At 44.8% G+C, this 16,869-nt stretch overlaps 1 protein-coding gene across 2 annotated transcripts in view; it reads left to right on the forward strand.

Annotated features, from left to right (window-relative positions):
• Positions 1 to 16,869, forward strand: part of RASGRF2 (Ras protein specific guanine nucleotide releasing factor 2) — a 265,280-nt gene that overhangs the window by 231,685 nt on the left and 16,726 nt on the right. For both annotated transcript variants that reach the window (XM_002689373.7, XM_024995302.2), the window contains exons 19-22: positions 1,142 to 1,254; positions 10,029 to 10,089; positions 10,408 to 10,511; positions 13,186 to 13,270. In XM_002689373.7, coding sequence (XP_002689419.4) covers positions 1,142 to 1,254; positions 10,029 to 10,089; positions 10,408 to 10,511; positions 13,186 to 13,270 — 363 coding nt within the window. The remainder of the gene's footprint in view (positions 1 to 1,141; positions 1,255 to 10,028; positions 10,090 to 10,407; positions 10,512 to 13,185; positions 13,271 to 16,869) is intronic.

The following is a 16,869-nucleotide window of genomic DNA, read 5'->3' on the forward strand; positions in this document are numbered from 1 at the left end:
TCTCCCTTTGTATTTAATCATTTCTAATGGTGGTGTTGCAGGGGAGAGGGTACTCGACACTATTAATTCTGTTTCCGTATAAATTGTGGCATCTATTCATGATCCTTACCTGATAAGTTACTACTGCTTTGGTCAAAAATGGTGATTTTCTAACTCATATTCCTTTATATTTATTGGAAGTCCACTGTAAAGAATAATTTTCTCTTCTGCCCTCTTCATGTATGTGTCTATTTATGTGTTTGTGGGCATTAGTAGGGGCTTGCAAGTTGTTTTGACTCGGCTGGGTATTACTTACTACTCTCATTCATTTTGGTGTGCATGTGGTCCTACTCACCTTTGCCAGGTGGGTGCCCTTTCATGATCACTCCTATGTTTGTTTGACACGGCCTCATGGGTGTGTATCGTTTATTCTTTAGCATACCTGTATTGAAGTTAATTGCAGAATTTATACTTTGAAAAAGCTTTTTTTTTTTAAAAGCTATTGCTGTGCCCCAGCTACTGACTCATGGACCAATGGGCAAACAGACAATTAAATCAGCCCTTACAGTACAGTGAGTTATGACAGAGTGCATCATGGGAACACTGAGAACAAGCTCTCCGTGGCTTCGGGTCAACTCAGGAAGGCTCCTAGGATAAAGTACATCACCTCCTCACCCTGAAAGATGAACAGAAATAAACCTGGGGAGAAGGCAGTGCTCCAGGATAAGGGAAGCACACATCCTTTGAGGAATTCCTGTCTCTCAGGGCTCCCCTGGTGGCTCAGATAGTAAAGAATCTGCCTGCAGTGCAGGAGACCCAAGTTCGATCCCTGGGTGGGAAAGATCCCCTGCAGAAGGAAATGGCAAACCAGTCCAGTATTCTTGCCTGGAGAATCCCATGGACAGAGGAGCCTGATGGGCTGCAGTCCATGGGGTCGCAAAGAGTTGGACAGGACTGAGCACAGTACAGCCCAGGAAGCCTGTCAGCAGGGCCCCACCCCAAACCAATTAAGTCAGGATCCCAGGAGGGGGAAGCGTCTAGTTTCCATACATTTTAATTTCCATATGTAGCTTCTAGAGAATTTGTTATGAGGAATGGTGTCATGTGTCATGGAGCTAAACCCTTCGGAACTAAAATCTTAAAAATCCACTTCATTTTTTAGGACTTTGAACTCAACAATGAACTAAAGATGAACGTCTTAAATTTGCTAGAAGAAGTTTTACGAGACCCAGATCTTCTTCCCCAAGAACGGAAAGCCACAGCGAACATCCTAAGGTAAAAGCACTTGTGGGTGCCTGTTAATCACCCTGGCTGATTTGTGCTGTGTTCAAGATGATGGGATCCTCTCAGTCGGGAAGGACGTGTATTAGACTTCTGAAGCACAGCTACAGTTCTGTCCTCACTGGTAAAGCTCCCTTGGGAAGACTTTAGTCTGGGCGACATACCTGTGTGCAGGACAGTTGCTCCTGTCTGTGTGGCAGACAGTAGTTTACTGTAGAACCAAAAGCCGGGAGGATGGTCTCCTGAGGGTCCGGCGGGTGTTGCAGAGGTGTTTTTCCCTCATGTGTGTTCTGTTTATCACACACTCGTGGTTACTGGGGGTGGTGGTTTGTACCATTTCTGTAGGAGTCTCGTGTAGCTGGCTTGTGGCTGTGCCACCATAGAGCAGCTATACATTTTCTTCGCTTATTTCACTGGTCCCGAACCAATTTTACCATCAGTGTCTTCGTTTTTAATATTATTATTATTTTTTTTTTGAATGCAGCGCGTCTTAGTTGCGACACGCATGCTCATTGCAGCGCGCATGCTCTCTAGTTGTGGGGCGTGGGCTCAGTAGTTACGTCACCCAGGCTTAGTTGCCCAGAGGCGCGTGCGACCCTAGTTCCCCAACCAGCGATCTAACCTGCATCTCCTGTGTTGGAAGGTGGATTCTTAATCACTGGACCACAAGGGAGGTCCCTACCGTCGGCTTCTTAGGTGGAGATTTCCACATCCTGCAGGTTGTATGAATTCAGACCCTGCACTTGTGTGTGACAAAGTCTTCAACTTTGGGTTTTGCGCTAGAGGCTGCTTGTGTCCCATTACACCCAGCGGCCAGGCAGGTAACAGACTTTCTCGTGCCTCCTTGAACTGATGAGTGAGCTTTTTCCAGTCCATTCTACATGAAGAGGGCAGCCATTAGTGTCTCTGTGCGGACACTTCAGTTACAGCTTCCAGCTCACTTGTGGCTGTGTGTCTGTCCCTGCGTGGGGTAGGAAGCCTGGTGCCTGCTCCTCCTTTATACCATTCTGACTTTTAGCTCCCTCTGCATCTGCAGTGGAAAGAACCCTTCCTTTCTTCTATGCTTGGCTCTATTGTTTCTTCATTATCCTGAATGCTTGTGTGTAGAGGAGAATCCAGTTTAACTGAATCCATCGTGCTTTTGGAGACCTCTCCAAAAGAAAGAAGGCCGTGTGGAGATGGAGCAGAGCTTGGAGTAATGCAGCTGCAAGCCAGAGAGTGCCAACGATTGCTGGAAAACTTTCAAAAGCTGGGGAAAAGCAAGGAAGCTGCGGTCCCCAACCTTTTTGCTACCAGGGACTGGTTTTTTTGAAAGACGGTTTTTCCACAGACTGAGGGTGGGGTAGGGTGGGGATGGTTTCAGGATGATTCAAGGGTATTACATTTATTGTGCACTTTACTTCTATTATTATTACATCACCTGCACCCCAGGTCATCAAGCATTAGATTCCGGAGGTTGGGGACCCCTGCAAGGAGGGATTCCTCTGCAGGTTTCAGAGGGAGCATGGCTCTGCCGACACCTTGTGTTTGGACTTCGAGCCTCTAGAACACTAAGACAGTGAATTTCTGTTGTTTCCAGTCACTTTGTTTGTTGTACTTGTTTAGGGCAGCCCTAGGCGTGCTGCAGTCCATGGGGTCGCAAAGAGTCGGACACGACTGAGTGACTGAACTGAACTGAGCTGAGGAAGCCGTTAAGGGTCTTCAGTTTTTCCATTCTATGAAAACATCTCAGTAAACTTTGAGACTCTGTTACTATGCTATCTTCAGATTTTAAAGTTCTAAATACATCTTCAGATAAAGCCTGGTGTCGGTGGATGAGCGGTTACGTCTTTGAGTGACTGCTGTTCTTCTCTTTGTATAAACTGTTGGCTATGCTCTTTGTATTTAAAGCATGGATGATTGAAAACTAGGTTCTGGAAGTGTGGACCCCTAGTGACGTTTGACCAAATAGCTGGCAGGAAAATGGAGGTGATCAGACTGGAAAGGCTGTCAGGCCTGGGCAATTTGAGGCCTTTGTGTTGCTTCTCCCCTCCCAGCACCCATGCCAGGCATCACCGATCAATCCTGAGCACTCTCTGCCTGTGCCCGCAGGTGAGCTCAGAACTCAGCTGACTGGCACTTCTACTTCAGACGAACTTTATTTACCATCCCAGGTCTTTATTAGTCATCAGGCTTTAGATGTACAATTTTTTGTCCTGAATAAGTGACCTAAGAATTAGAGGTGTAAGACCAGTAACGAGTGGAAATTTTAGTAGATGGTCAGCCTGGGACTGTGACATCTAGCCGTCTGATTCTAGCTTTTGCAGGGGGTCACAGGTTTAAATCTTGGTTCAACCACTAATAACTGTCGAGTTTCTTAGTCAATCTTAACCTAATTTTTCTCATTTATAAAGCGGGACTCTAAATACCTACCTCATGGGGTTGTTGTGAAAATCACGTGATGTAATATGTGTGAAGAGGTTATACCTGAAACATACTTAGCACTCATGTTACTGCTACAGGCATTGTTATTATTATAAAGCACTGACTCTTGGGAAAAATAGTTTCTGCTGTCAGGGCTCTACAGCCCAAGTAAAACCAGGCTAGATCTTTAGTCAAACTCAACTTGCCTTGAGCTTCGTTATCGTATCTATAGAAAAGACATCATAATAATTTTGAAAACCTATAGTAGAATATAATCTGCAAAAATATTAAATCCCTATACTGTAGTATACCTTGGAGAAGGCAATGGCACACCACTCCAGTACTCTTGCCTGGAAAATCCCATGGGCGGAGGAGCCTGGTAGGCTGCAGTCCATGGGATCGCTAAGAGTTGGACACGATGAGCGACTTCACTTCCACGCATTGGAGAAGGAAATGGCAACCCACTCCAGTATTCTTGCCTGGAGAATCCCAGGGACAGGGGAGCCTGGTGGGCTGCCGTTTGTGGGGTCGCACAGAGTCGGACACGACTGAAGTGACTTAGCAGCATAGCAGTAGTATACCTGAAACTAACACGATATTATAGATCAACTATACTTCAATTAAAAAACTAATTTAATATTTTACAATAGTAAATAAATCAACAAGTGAATGCAATTAAAAAATCATTAAATATATACTTTAAATGGGTGGATTGTTTGGTATATGAATTATATCTCAAAGTTGTTACCAAAGCAACTTCCACAGTCATAACCTACTTACTACTATTTTGTAAAAGAAAAAAACAAGTTAAAAAAAAAAAAAAGCAATTCCACCGATGGGGTGCCTCCTAGCTGCCCATGCAGAATTCCAGCTTCTTGTAGAGTCTTTCCAGGTGTTCTGAAAGTCCCAAGAAATGTGCTCAGGAACGAACCCAGTGATTTTTCTGCCTCAGCACCTTTATTCACGCTCACAGCTCCCAGGCCATTTGAGGGAGACCCCTTCCAGCACTGCCACAGTTTCTGTGGAGATGCTGCCTGCAGTCTTGTGAAGTTACCATTTCCCTATTGAAAAGCTGAGAAAGACGCCACCTGCCCCGTCCCTGTGCCCCCTGGGCCCCAGAGCAGCCTCCCTCAACCCAGAGTCTCTGTCTTTTGTGAAAACAGCTCTTCCCATGTCTTTCTTAGTTCCACATGTTTCACTGTAAGAATTCAAAAGTCACTCATGGAGCCTAGCAGGAAATAGATGTTACACTCCCCTGTCCATTCTCCCACTTCTGACCATCTTTCTTCCCATGAACCCAAAACAAAAGCCTTTGTTTAGCCCTTAACATAGGGACTTATCAACGGAAGCCGACAGATACAGATACTGGTCGGTCACCAGCCCATCAGCTGAGCCAACAGCCAGATCCTGAGTCCTAGTCTGGGTCAGCTGAGCCTCTGGGGCACTAACTTATCTTCCCAACAAGCTAGTGAATAGATTTGTGCAGTAAACCCTGCTACAAGAAAACAACTGGTATTTGATTGAATTTCTCCTGCCAAATAATTCATTCCACTTGCATCATGTTTGAGGATCCCTGGAAAATCCCACGGATGGAGGAGCCTGGTAGGCTATATAGTCCATCGGGTCGGTAGGAGTCGGAGACGACTGAGCGACCTCCCTTTCACTTTTCACTTTCATGCATTGGAGAAGGAAATGGCAACCCACTCCAGTGCTCTTGCCTAGAGAATCCCAGGAACGGGGGAGCCTGGTGGACTTCTGTCTGTGGGGTTGCACAGAGTTGGACACGACTGAAGCAACTTAGCAACAGCAGCAGCAGCAGCCCCGGCACATGAGATTGTGATTATAGGAGGAATACATCATAGATTTGTTTTTAGGGTTTTTGATAATTTTCCATATCAAATACTTATGTGTGTGAAATTTATGTTTTTAAAAATCATATTAGAATAATTAGAAAGCATAGTAGGAAGTAAGACCTAGATAGAACCATCAATTGAAGGAATGTTATCGTTCATGGAATCTCTTTATGAAAAAGAAAGTGTGGGGTATAGGAGAAAGAAACAGAAAGCAAAAGGATTATTTAACAACTCTGAAAAGTGTGAAGATTTTCCTGTTCATTTCTTAATTTGAAAATAAACAGGGAATTACTTTCAGCTGAAACCGAGAGAATTTAGTAATAAACATTTCATTGCATTTGTGGACAGCTGCCTTTAAAAAGTGTGTCAGAGCATGGATAGCAATGGGCTCAAGGAAGCCTGGGAGGAAGGAAAGTCATGCCTGAGAAAGCATGGGAAGGATGAGGTGGTCTGGTAGGTCCCAGTAGCAACATGAGATTAACCCATTCACAAGGTGGGGAGGAGCAGTCTGAGGCAGGCCATGCCATGGACCCAGGCATCCAGTCACAGCAGCAAGCAAGCAGCCCAGAGGGTGTGGAACGCTTCAAGGGCAGAGGCCGGTGCTCTTGACTCTGTTTTTAAGACTACATGATTTCTGCATTTGAAGGGGAAATTTTCTAGCTGTAAAACTTGCATAATCCCACTTCCTCTTAGTTTTTTTTTCTCCTGGTATTGCATTATAGGTCCACAAATATTAAAATGATCATACTGCATGATAGAAACCCAGGATCCCAGAGTACTCATCAAACTCCAAAGTAGTCAGAAGACTAAGCAAATCCATCCTCTATTGGAACTGGACAGAGTTAGGGAAGCCTTCACATCCGACAGGAACTTTTCTGAACATACCTCCCAGTGAATATGTTAGGATTGGGAAAGGTAAAAAAAAAAAAAAAGTCCTGATATTAAAGATTTATATGTATTCAAGTCATATAACAGTGAGCCATGACACATGTATTTAAATGCATGATACATTAATACAGTACAGTGAAAACTTTCTGTGACGAACCATCCCCACCTCACACAGTGTCATGGGGGTTACTTTATGATGAAGAAGCTTGATTGGCATCAGTAGTGTTATGGCCCTGATTGTGAATAAAAACCTCTGCTGAAGACTTTCATATTCCTCCAATGTTGTCTGACTAGCTGGCTTCTGAATCTATGTAGTATAGTTTTTTGTAGACAACTAGCATGCCACTGAATGAAAAGAAGCAATGATTGACTTCCTGGATGGTCAACTGGAATGGCTTCAGTCATGACAAGGGGACCCACAAACCTCACACAGACCCTAGTAGTATCAGACTTTTTTGAAGAAGAACTACTTTATTCAAATTGTTTCATACAGTAAACCAGATATTCAAATGAACAGGCCAGGATAAATGGTTTCCTTGGTTTCATTGAATCAGTTTACCAGAATCAAAGGAAATTCAGGAGACTGTGTTTCTGTGAAACTTTTACATCAAGCTAGGTACTCACATGTGGAGGTTTACATGTTTCAGAGCAAGAGTATTTTACGTGTGGGTGTTTATGTATAGCATTTATTTTGTTCAGACCCATTAGAACTTTTACACCAAAATGACATCTTGCCCCTATTCCAAATGGTTGTCAGGGGTTACCTCTCTTACTAGACAGAGTCTGTTCACCTCCTGGCTTGAGAATGTCTTCAAAGATAATCATCCATTAAGTTTTTTACTTTATAGTCACTTCTAATTTTGGTGTAAAGTGTTTTTTGACAGCTGGATCATCCTCACTTATTAAACACATTTCTACATTGTTTTGAGCTATTTCCTTGGTTCACATCTACCTTAAGAATTCAAAACTTGCCATCACTGATGAATTCATGGGTGGGCATCAAATTCTGGGGCTGGTTCCTTAATGATAACACAAAAATCTTTTGTAAAACAGCAACGTCACATGCTGTTTTATGGCAGAGTATACATTTCTATTGGAGAAGGCAATGGCACCCCACTCCAGTACTCTTGCCTGGAAAATCCCGTGGATGGAGGAGCCTGGTAGGCTGCAGTCCATGGGGTCGCTAAGAGTGGGACACGACTGAGCGACTTCCCTTTCACTTTTCACTTTCATGCATTGGAGAAGGAAATGGCAACCCACTCCAGTGTTCTTGCCTGGAGAATCCCAGGAACGGGGGAGCCTGGTGGGCTGCCGTCTCTGGGGTCGCACAGAGTCAGACATGACTGAAGTGACTTAGCAGCAGCAGCAACAGCATACATTTCTATGGTTATCTTTAATCTTGTTGGGGATCACAGATTCCCCAAAAGAATATAATGGAAGCCATATCCTCCCCCAAAAAAGAAATGCATGAATATATGCACACATTTGTATGTCATTTCAAAAAGGTTTATGGACCCTTAGAGATTATTTAGTGATACTCTAGGGTTAAGAGCTTTTGTTCTAAGGGGCCCTTTTGAAAGAGATAGCCTTTATTTTGATCTATAGAGCAGAGATTCTTTTGAAGAGAGAAATATTAGGTAACTTAATGGGACCAGACATAGCTTGGAACATTAGAGTAAGATCACTGAGGAAAGGAACATTTGAAAGAAGTGAAATAACTTCTGGACCATTTCTTTCCAAGTAAAGAATATTGCCCAACCTCATAAAAAAGATCTTTTCCACAGCGACGCATAGTTATGTGGCCACTGATCTCTCTCCAGGAACCTAGGCTACAGTAGAAAGAATGACATGCACTTTGGGAAAGAGCTTTCCCCCTGTGTCTGACCCTTAAGTGTGAGGTAACAGTTTTTGGAGAAGGAGTTGTGTTTACTTATTTTTTCCTCACCTTCATCTGCCCCTTAGCATATGGTGACTTTTTCTTCTCACAAATGATATGGCTAATTGCAGGCAAGAGGATTGCCACTCCTATGAGCTGGGAGGATTCTGCTCCCTTGTAAATAGCCTAGAGCTTTTTTTTTTTTTTTTAATTTTATTTTATTTTTAAACTTTACATAATTGTATTAGTTTTGCCAAATATCAAAATGAAGCCTAGAGCTTTTGTTGGAGAGAAGGAAGACAGAGGAAAGGGAACTGACCTTTTTGGGTGTGTGTTCTATGCTGGACTCTGGAAGCAGTGCCTTTCATAAGCCTGCTCATGACAAGCAAGAGCAACAGGGAAGCAAACTGAACCAAACCCTGGGCCAGTTAGTCCATTTCATTGAGCTTTTGTTTCCTCATCTATAAAATGGATATAATAAAGCTTTACTTAAAGCGATTTTTTATGATACAGGAGAGAGTGTGTGTCAGATGGTTAGCATGTTCCTAGCACATAATGGGCATACAGTTACCCACCTCAGTTGATTTTGTATTTTTAAGGGGATAGTTTTGTTTTAATCCATTCAGAACACAACAGAATATCATATCATTGTTGCTTTTTAAAACTAGCATCCTCCAACAGACAGGTACACAGTTGGGCAGTGTTTAAATTTTTTTAATACTTTTAACACATGATCGTGCCTTCATTTTAGGACACCTAAAGTGTTTGGTCCAGATAAAAGTTATATAATCAGGATTAAATAACCCTGGACTCTGAACTCTGTCGGACATGAAGTATCACTCTCACTCTGAAACCAGCACCTGCCTTAACTTAGGAATTCTTTTAATTCATTTGTCACTGATCAAAAATATATTGGCTAACAGCTGAATAACACCAAGTGTGGGGATGGATACAAGACCAAATGTGTCTTGGGAAAGCCCAACTGGGAAGCAACAGGGAAGAGTTTACCTGCTGGTCTTTGCCTGGCATTGTTCAAACTCTTGATACTTGGAAACTATCCTGAGCTTCTGGTCTGCCTGTGCCTGGGGAGGGGGCAGCTCTGCATCTTCTGCCTCAGCACCAGCGGTGCGGGGGTGGGGGGGGGACAGGGCAGGGGCTGGAGGAGTGTGGACGGAGCACTCAGCCTGTTAGAAACCGTGACTGCCAGCAGTGCAGGGCGCCCGGATTCCTGGCGCAGGTCCTCTCAGTAAGGCAAAGCCCCAGGTCACCCTCTGCTTCGCTCTCACGGTGGGTGTTTTACTTACAACCTTGGGCTTCCCTCGTGGCTCGGATGGTAAAGAATCTGCCTTTAGTACAAGGGACCCAGATTCAATTCCTGAATTGGGAAGATGCTCTGGAGAAGGGAATGGCTACCCACTCCAGTATTCTAGCCTGGAGAATTTCATGGACAGGAGCCTGGCGTCATCTATGGGGTCCCATAGTCGGACACGACTGAGTGACTAACACAGCACTTTTGTGTACAACGGGCTGACTCCTTGTTATAAGTCAGCTCTCTTGATGATCTTCTTCTGCCTTTAACATGTGCATCTTCTGTTTTCTGGACCCCATGTCTTCAACACAAGTCCCCACAGTCTCGTAGACCCAAACCCTCTGACTTTCCACCCTGGGGGAAACTGAACTGCATTTTTGTCGTTTCATTCCTGGCCTGTCTATGTTCTTTTCATGGAGGATATTTTGACTTTTTTTAGGGCCCTTTCACAAGATGATCAAGATGACATCCACCTAAAACTAGAGGATATAATTCAGCTGGTAAGTTGAGCCATAGTCTTATCCTGCACAATTAATTATGTGTGAGACTTAACCTCGCAAAGGCAGGCACTGTGCCCACAGCTGGTAACTGGGGTCCGGACTATATGTTCTATCCCTGAAACTGTGTAAAAGGGACCAGATTTGGCTCAGCGTTTAACATCATGGTCCATGATGTTAATGCTGCCTGATATCTCTGAGTGCTCCACCATTTTCTTCAGAGCTGGAATCCGGGGTGGACTTTGTACTCCAGCAACTGCAGTGAGCTGACGGGTACCTGGCTTCGAGGTGTGTGCCATTCCCTGCCCTCATCTCTTGCAGACGGACTGTCCGAAGGCCGAGTGCTTCGAGACCTTGTCGGCCATGGAGCTGGCTGAGCAGATAACCCTCCTGGACCACATCGTTTTCAGAAGCATTCCCTACGAGTGAGTGTGCGCCCACGGCCGCAGCGCCCCCCACCCCCACCCTGCTGCAACCCCACGTGTGTGCACAGAGCTGTGGCTTTTCATCTTATGATGGTTTGGACCCACTTGAATGTCTTTGGGTTCCAGGTTATGTTGAAAATATTGATACAGAAATATTGGAAACTCTCAAGATGGTCACTGTTATGCTTCTGTATGTACTGCAGTTAAACATAGAATGTGAGTTTCTCTGACCACTCACATCCTAATGTTATAGAAACCTTTATGCAGCTGTAACAGGTGTTCTCAGACTTCATGGTGCCTAAAGTCATTCAGGAGACTTGTTAAAAAATGTACATTCCTAGGTGCTTCCCTCAGAGATTCTGATTCTGGTAGGTCTGAGGCCCAAGAAACTTCATTTTCAATGGGAATTCCAGGTAATTCTGTGTGGTCCAGGACTATACTTTGAGAAACATGGATGTTGGGTCAATGCTGTAAATTCCGCTGCAGTTCTTCAGCCACATCCATAAATCTTCAAGTACTGCTGACCGTGGCAACTCCACAGCAAGACAGATTCCCAGGACAGTGCTTGGCATAGAGTGCATGTGGAGTGTGTATGTGGCAAGTGGATGCTGTCACATAACAAGCATCATTGCCTCATGTATAGAGGATGGTGGCTCTTTCAGCCGCCCGCCTCCAGCAGTCCTCCAGCAGGTCCACACACAGAGCCTCTGTTTGGACAAATAACAGCTGTTGGCCCAAATCCTCTGTGAAGTCCTAGCTGAATGGAAGGCAAGGAAGGGGCCGAGCAAGAGGTCTAAGGGAGGTCCGTGTCGTGTGTAGAGCAGGGGGCACCCGTGATGATGGAGGCTCTGGCGTAGCAGCATGGGGGGTCATAGGTCAAAGGGGCATAAAGAGCAGGGCTAGCGATGCTCCTGCAGACTTTTCTGTAATGCGTTTGTCTTATTTCCTGCCTCCTCTTTCAGCACTTGTAGACCTATCCGTGACAGGGTGAAGTAAGTCAGGAAGAGAAAGACAGATATCATATATTAATGCATATATGTGGAATCTAGGAAAATGGTACAGGTGAACTTATTTGGGGGGTAGAGATAGAGACGCAGGTACGGAGAACAGACATGGACCCAGAGGGGAGGGGGATGAACTGGGAGATTGGGACTGACATATGTTCTGCCATGTGTATAACAGAGAGCTAGGGGAACCTGCTGTATAGCACAGGGAGCTCAGTTAAGTGCTCGGTGATGACCTAGAGGGGTGGGGTGGGTGGGGAGGGGGTCCCGGAGGGCGGGCTTGTATGTATACATACAGCTGAATATACGTATTCACTTACGTTGTACAGCAGAAACTAACACATCGCGAAGCAACTATACCCCAATAAAAATAATTAAATAGCATCTGCCATTTAAAAAAAGGAATGTGGCCCCATGGCCGAACAAATGAACCCATTAACTATTTGATGACTTGAGTTAGGAGCCTCTTCGCCTTCCTCCTGACAACCCTTCTGTGCAATGAGGATTCAGGAGGGACGGGGCATGACCTCTATGGAGGAGGAGAAAGAGCAAAGCCTGGACCTTTGTGGTTGACTGTGTTGTGGTCTCTTCCTGGGATGCATCTCACCTCTCCTCCTGTCCCCTCTGTGCTGCTGTGAACATGTACCAGTTATTTTCCTCCATGGAGTTAGCACATCTTGTATACAACGGCCTTGCAGGACGGGAACAGTAGTACCGTCTACATCACGGGACAAAGGTCGTTGCCTAGGGACTCAGTCAACATTTCTGGATTGAGAATGTGTCAGAGTAATTTCTTTTTAAGTTATTTTTGGTAGTGCCTTGACAAAATAATTCCTGTATGCTCCAGCTTGATTGTCCCTTGCTTGCTGTGATCCCGGGACCTGCTCATGAATGAAATGAAGGAGCGGGAATGTTATTTCGAAGACAGACTTTCCACCAGGCTGAGCTCCCCCTGCCATAACTGCCTTCCTCAAATGACCAGGCTGCAAAGTGCTAACACTGGTGTTTGTTCTTTTAGCCCTTCCCACGTGGACTGTTCTGGGCTCTGGGGAGAGCAAAGGAAAGTCCCTGCCTGTGGAATTGACATTCTCCTGGAGAATGTCAGAACAAAGTGGAGGAAAACATGCTGTTGCTGATTAATATTTTTGGTAGTGATGAATTTTTTGAGCCTTCTGCTAAGCCTTAAGATTTTTTAAGCTGATCCAGGGGAAATGGTCTTGGTTTCTGAGTTAGTACTTAGCCTCTTTATTCCTCTTGTCTTTGTTTTCCAATTTCAGAGAAGCCTTTATTATGATCCTAATAAGGACACAGTTGCAAACACTTATCCCTGGAGAAGGAAATGGCAACCCACTCCAGTATTCTTGCCTGGAGAATCCCATGGACAGAGGAGCCTGGCGGGCTACAGTCCATGAAGTTGCAAAGAGTTGGACACGACTGACTATCACTCACTCACTCCAAACATTTATAAGAGAAAGCTGAAAACCGAAAAATCTCTTTCTTTTTGGCATCCAGTGGTGAAACAGTAGAATTGGGCTAAAATTCATCTGAGATGAAGCAGCAGCAGTTGAGCAGTGTCAAGTTTAATTTATATAATATTCATAATAGATATTCAGGACCCTAGATACCCTTAAAAAACTTAATTGATTTTGTGTTTTGCTTTGAACTTTCAGAGAATTTCTTGGGCAGGGGTGGATGAAGCTGGATAAAAATGAAAGAACACCATACATTATGAAAACCAGCCAACACTTCAATGATGTGAGTAACCATAACAATGAAACCTTGGGCGGGAGTGTTATAGGAAGATGAGTATCAGGGTCTTCAGACTCCTTCTCTAAATTAAAGGAAGTCTGCCACTCACTTCAACAAAATTGATGGAATGTTAAAAAATAAGCTTTAATCTCTTCTATGAGTTCACAGTGATGTGATAACTTCCAGTTACCTTTCAGTCCTAAAGGTTCACTTTGATGGTACACACATCCCATGAATGCTTAGTGATGCATAGGTGGTGTTGCTCAGTTGCTGAGTTGTGTCCAACTCTTTGTGACCTCATGAACTGTACCCTTCCAGGCTCTCTGTCCTCCAGTATCTCCCAGAATTTGCTCAAATTCATGTCCACTGAGTCAGTGATGCCATTCAACCATCACCTCCTCTCCCACCTGCTTCTTTTCCTGCCCTCAATCTTTTCCAGTATCAGGGTCCTTTCCGATGAATCAGCTCTTTACATCAAGTGCCCAAAGTACTGGAGCTTCAGCTTCAGCATCAGTCCTTCCAATGAATATTTGGGGTTGATTTCCTTTAGGATTGACTGGTTTCATCTCTTTGGAGCCCAAGGGACTCTCAAGCATAGGTCGTTGCTGTTATTTTTATCATGGTCATCATTACTTCATGGTCATAGATCGACTAATTCTGACTGCACTTTGTCACAGGCCCCTGGTGGTGCTGGTGATAGTAAGGCTGTTTTGGTACAGCTCTTCTTCATTATTACTGAACGATCAGTTCAGTACATTCCAGGGTGGGAAGGGACCTCTTTGAGCATAATCACAGTGCTTCTGAGGCTGTGTGCAGTGGTTACCAGCTGTCGGTTCATCTCCTCTATTCTTCTGCAGCAGTAAGGCGGAGTTGCTTTTATACCCTCCAACTACCTGTTGGTGCTGTTCTAATGGTCTTAGTCCCGTGGAAGAACCACAGATGTTGGAGTATCTTCAGGTCTATGCGGGCAAAGGGAAGGCTACCGTGTCAATTCTACTAAACTATAGTAAAAGGGATAATGATAATTAAAAAAAAAAAAAAAGACTGCCAGGGACCCTGTAGGTAAATTAGTAAATGATTCAGAATCAAAATACAAAACCGTACAAATCCTCAGTACAGTTTTTCTGTTTTCTGAGGGTACATGTGTATTAGATGTTATCACATAATAAGCATCAATGCAGCTGCTTCCTAAAGGATAGGACACATGCCCGGTTTGGATCACTCTCTGAGAAACAGAGGCCCTGCTGTGGACCATAAACCTTTTTTTTTTTTGCCTGTGTTGTACATACACTTGGGATGTAATGCCTGTTAAATCAGAGGTTCAGATCGTGGGTCCCAGACTGTGTGTGCCAGGCTCCAGACCCACAAGTCTCTACTTAAAATAACGTGATTGGCCACTGTGTCCAGACTGCACGTAGAACTCATCACCAGCCCTTCCCAGACCTGCCAAACCCACTTTTTCATCTTATTCTGTATCCTTGGCCATGGGTGATGGCCCTGCCAGCCACTCACTCACTCAACCTTGGGGTCTTCCCCACCCTGCTCACCCCTCAGGACACCAGTGAGCCCTAAGTCTACCCATGTTTCAGACCCTTCTTTCCCCTCCTTTCCCATGGCCATAACCTTGATCTGGCCTTTCATTCTCTTCTCCATGAGCTCCTAACCCACCAATCCCCACCCCCACGCCATCTCGCTGCCACCCAACCCTTTCTTCACACAGTGTCACAGAAATAACTTCTAAGACCCATCGAATTGTAGTCCTGTCTGTGATGACATTTTGTCCATGGCCTTTCCTCTCGTCTTCTTGATTTGGCCGCAGCCTCTCAGCCCGGCCTGCAGGAGCCCGCCCACCTGTCGTCCTTGTCTCTCACGGTCCCCCAAGCTCCTCACACAACTGTCCGGCCAGGTCCCCCACGCCACCACACCTTCTCTCCCTGTCCCTTTGCAGATGCTTGGATGGGAGACAGTGGCTCCTCCTACTCCTCCTTCAGGGTTCAGGGCCAGGGCGGGCGTGACCTGTTTCCAGAAGCCAGCATCTGTCCCACGCTGCCTCCAATTCTCAAGCTGCCCCCACCCCCACCCTTAGCTTTGCATCTCACTGTGTGATATTTACTTGAGTCTGTCTGACTTCCCCTCACCTTCCCTCCTAACCAGGCCTAACCAGGCCCAGCACCCTAAGGTCAGGGAGACTGATTTATTTGTTTTTCCTGTTCTCACAACCTATAAGAATGCCTAGTCCTTAGTAGGTGCTCATTACAAAATAACTTATCAATGAATATGCACACGTGGAGGCCCTGTGACCTAAGATGCTCGTGTTTGGGCTCAGTCATGTCTCTGACTCTCTGCAACCCCAAGGACTGTAGCCCACCAGGCTCCTCTGTCCATGGGATCTCTCAGGCAAGAATACTGGAGTGGGTTGCTATTCCCCTCTCCAGGGGATTCTCCCAACCCAGGATTGAACCTGCATCTCCTCTTTTGGCAGATGGATTTTTTTTTTTTTAATTCACTGAGCCACCTGCGAAGCCCATCACCTAAAATACCTATGGAATTATCAAAGAATGGGTGTACTCATCAGATTTAGTGTATGGATAGGAGATTATGGATCTTTTATTCCTCTTGTTAGTTATCAATCCAATTCTATCCTTTTCCTTTCCATTTTCTAAGTCTTAAGCATCTTAAGGTGCCTCTTTTTTCTCTTGGCTTTAACTAATAGGGGATTCCCTAATAGCTCAGTTGGTAAAGAATTCGCCTGCAATGCAGGAGACCCTGGTTTGATTCCCAGGTTGGGAAGATCCACTGGAGAAGGGATAGGCTAACCCACTCCAGTATTCTTGGGCTTCCCTTGTGGCTCAGCTGGTAAAGAATCCACCTGCAATGCAGGAGACCTGGGTTCAATCCCGAGGGTGGGAAAATCCCCTGGAGAAGGGAAAGGCTACCCACTCCAGTAGTCTGGCCTGGAGAATTCCATAGACTATAAAGTCCATGGGGTCGCAAAGAGTCAGACACAGTTGAGCGACTTGCACTTGCACTTAACTATTAGAGTTATAGCACTTAGCTTTGAAACTGTAGGTCCCTTTCACTGCTGGTGGAAAACAAAAATCAGCAAGAAGGTGAAAATGTTCTCTTCCCCTGCACGAAGCGTTTCTGGTTTGAGAGTTGGTAGGTTAGAATTTGATTTGATTGGAGGGAAACGTGTTTTCTTTCTCTGTGATGGTTGAGGTTTCTAGAGTGACTATCCCCACGTTGTTGGGACCCAGGGAACATGGGGAGAGGCCCCAAGAATTGAAACCTCTGATCTGCAAAGGCTGCCATTCCTCAGGGGAATAGCTCATCCTATGCCTTTCTTTCAATAATTTTTGGAAATGACTTCTTCATCAAAATTACTGATTAACAAAAACCACCTCTTCCCCCATCAAGATTATCCCAAACAGTTCCTTTCTTCACTCTCAGAATGAGCATGATTACTGTTAATAATGTTAATAATAATAATGTTATTATTACAAACTTTAGTCTCTTCAGAATCTGGATCTACAACGGACCATGTCCCAAAGGAGAAATCACAAATACGTACTTGTCAGTTCACTCAGGGCAAATTCTGTCGTACC

Source organism: Bos taurus, chromosome 7, assembly GCF_002263795.3.
Source record: "Bos taurus isolate L1 Dominette 01449 registration number 42190680 breed Hereford chromosome 7, ARS-UCD2.0, whole genome shotgun sequence".
In the NCBI taxonomy this organism is placed as follows: Eukaryota; Metazoa; Chordata; class Mammalia; order Artiodactyla; family Bovidae; genus Bos; species Bos taurus.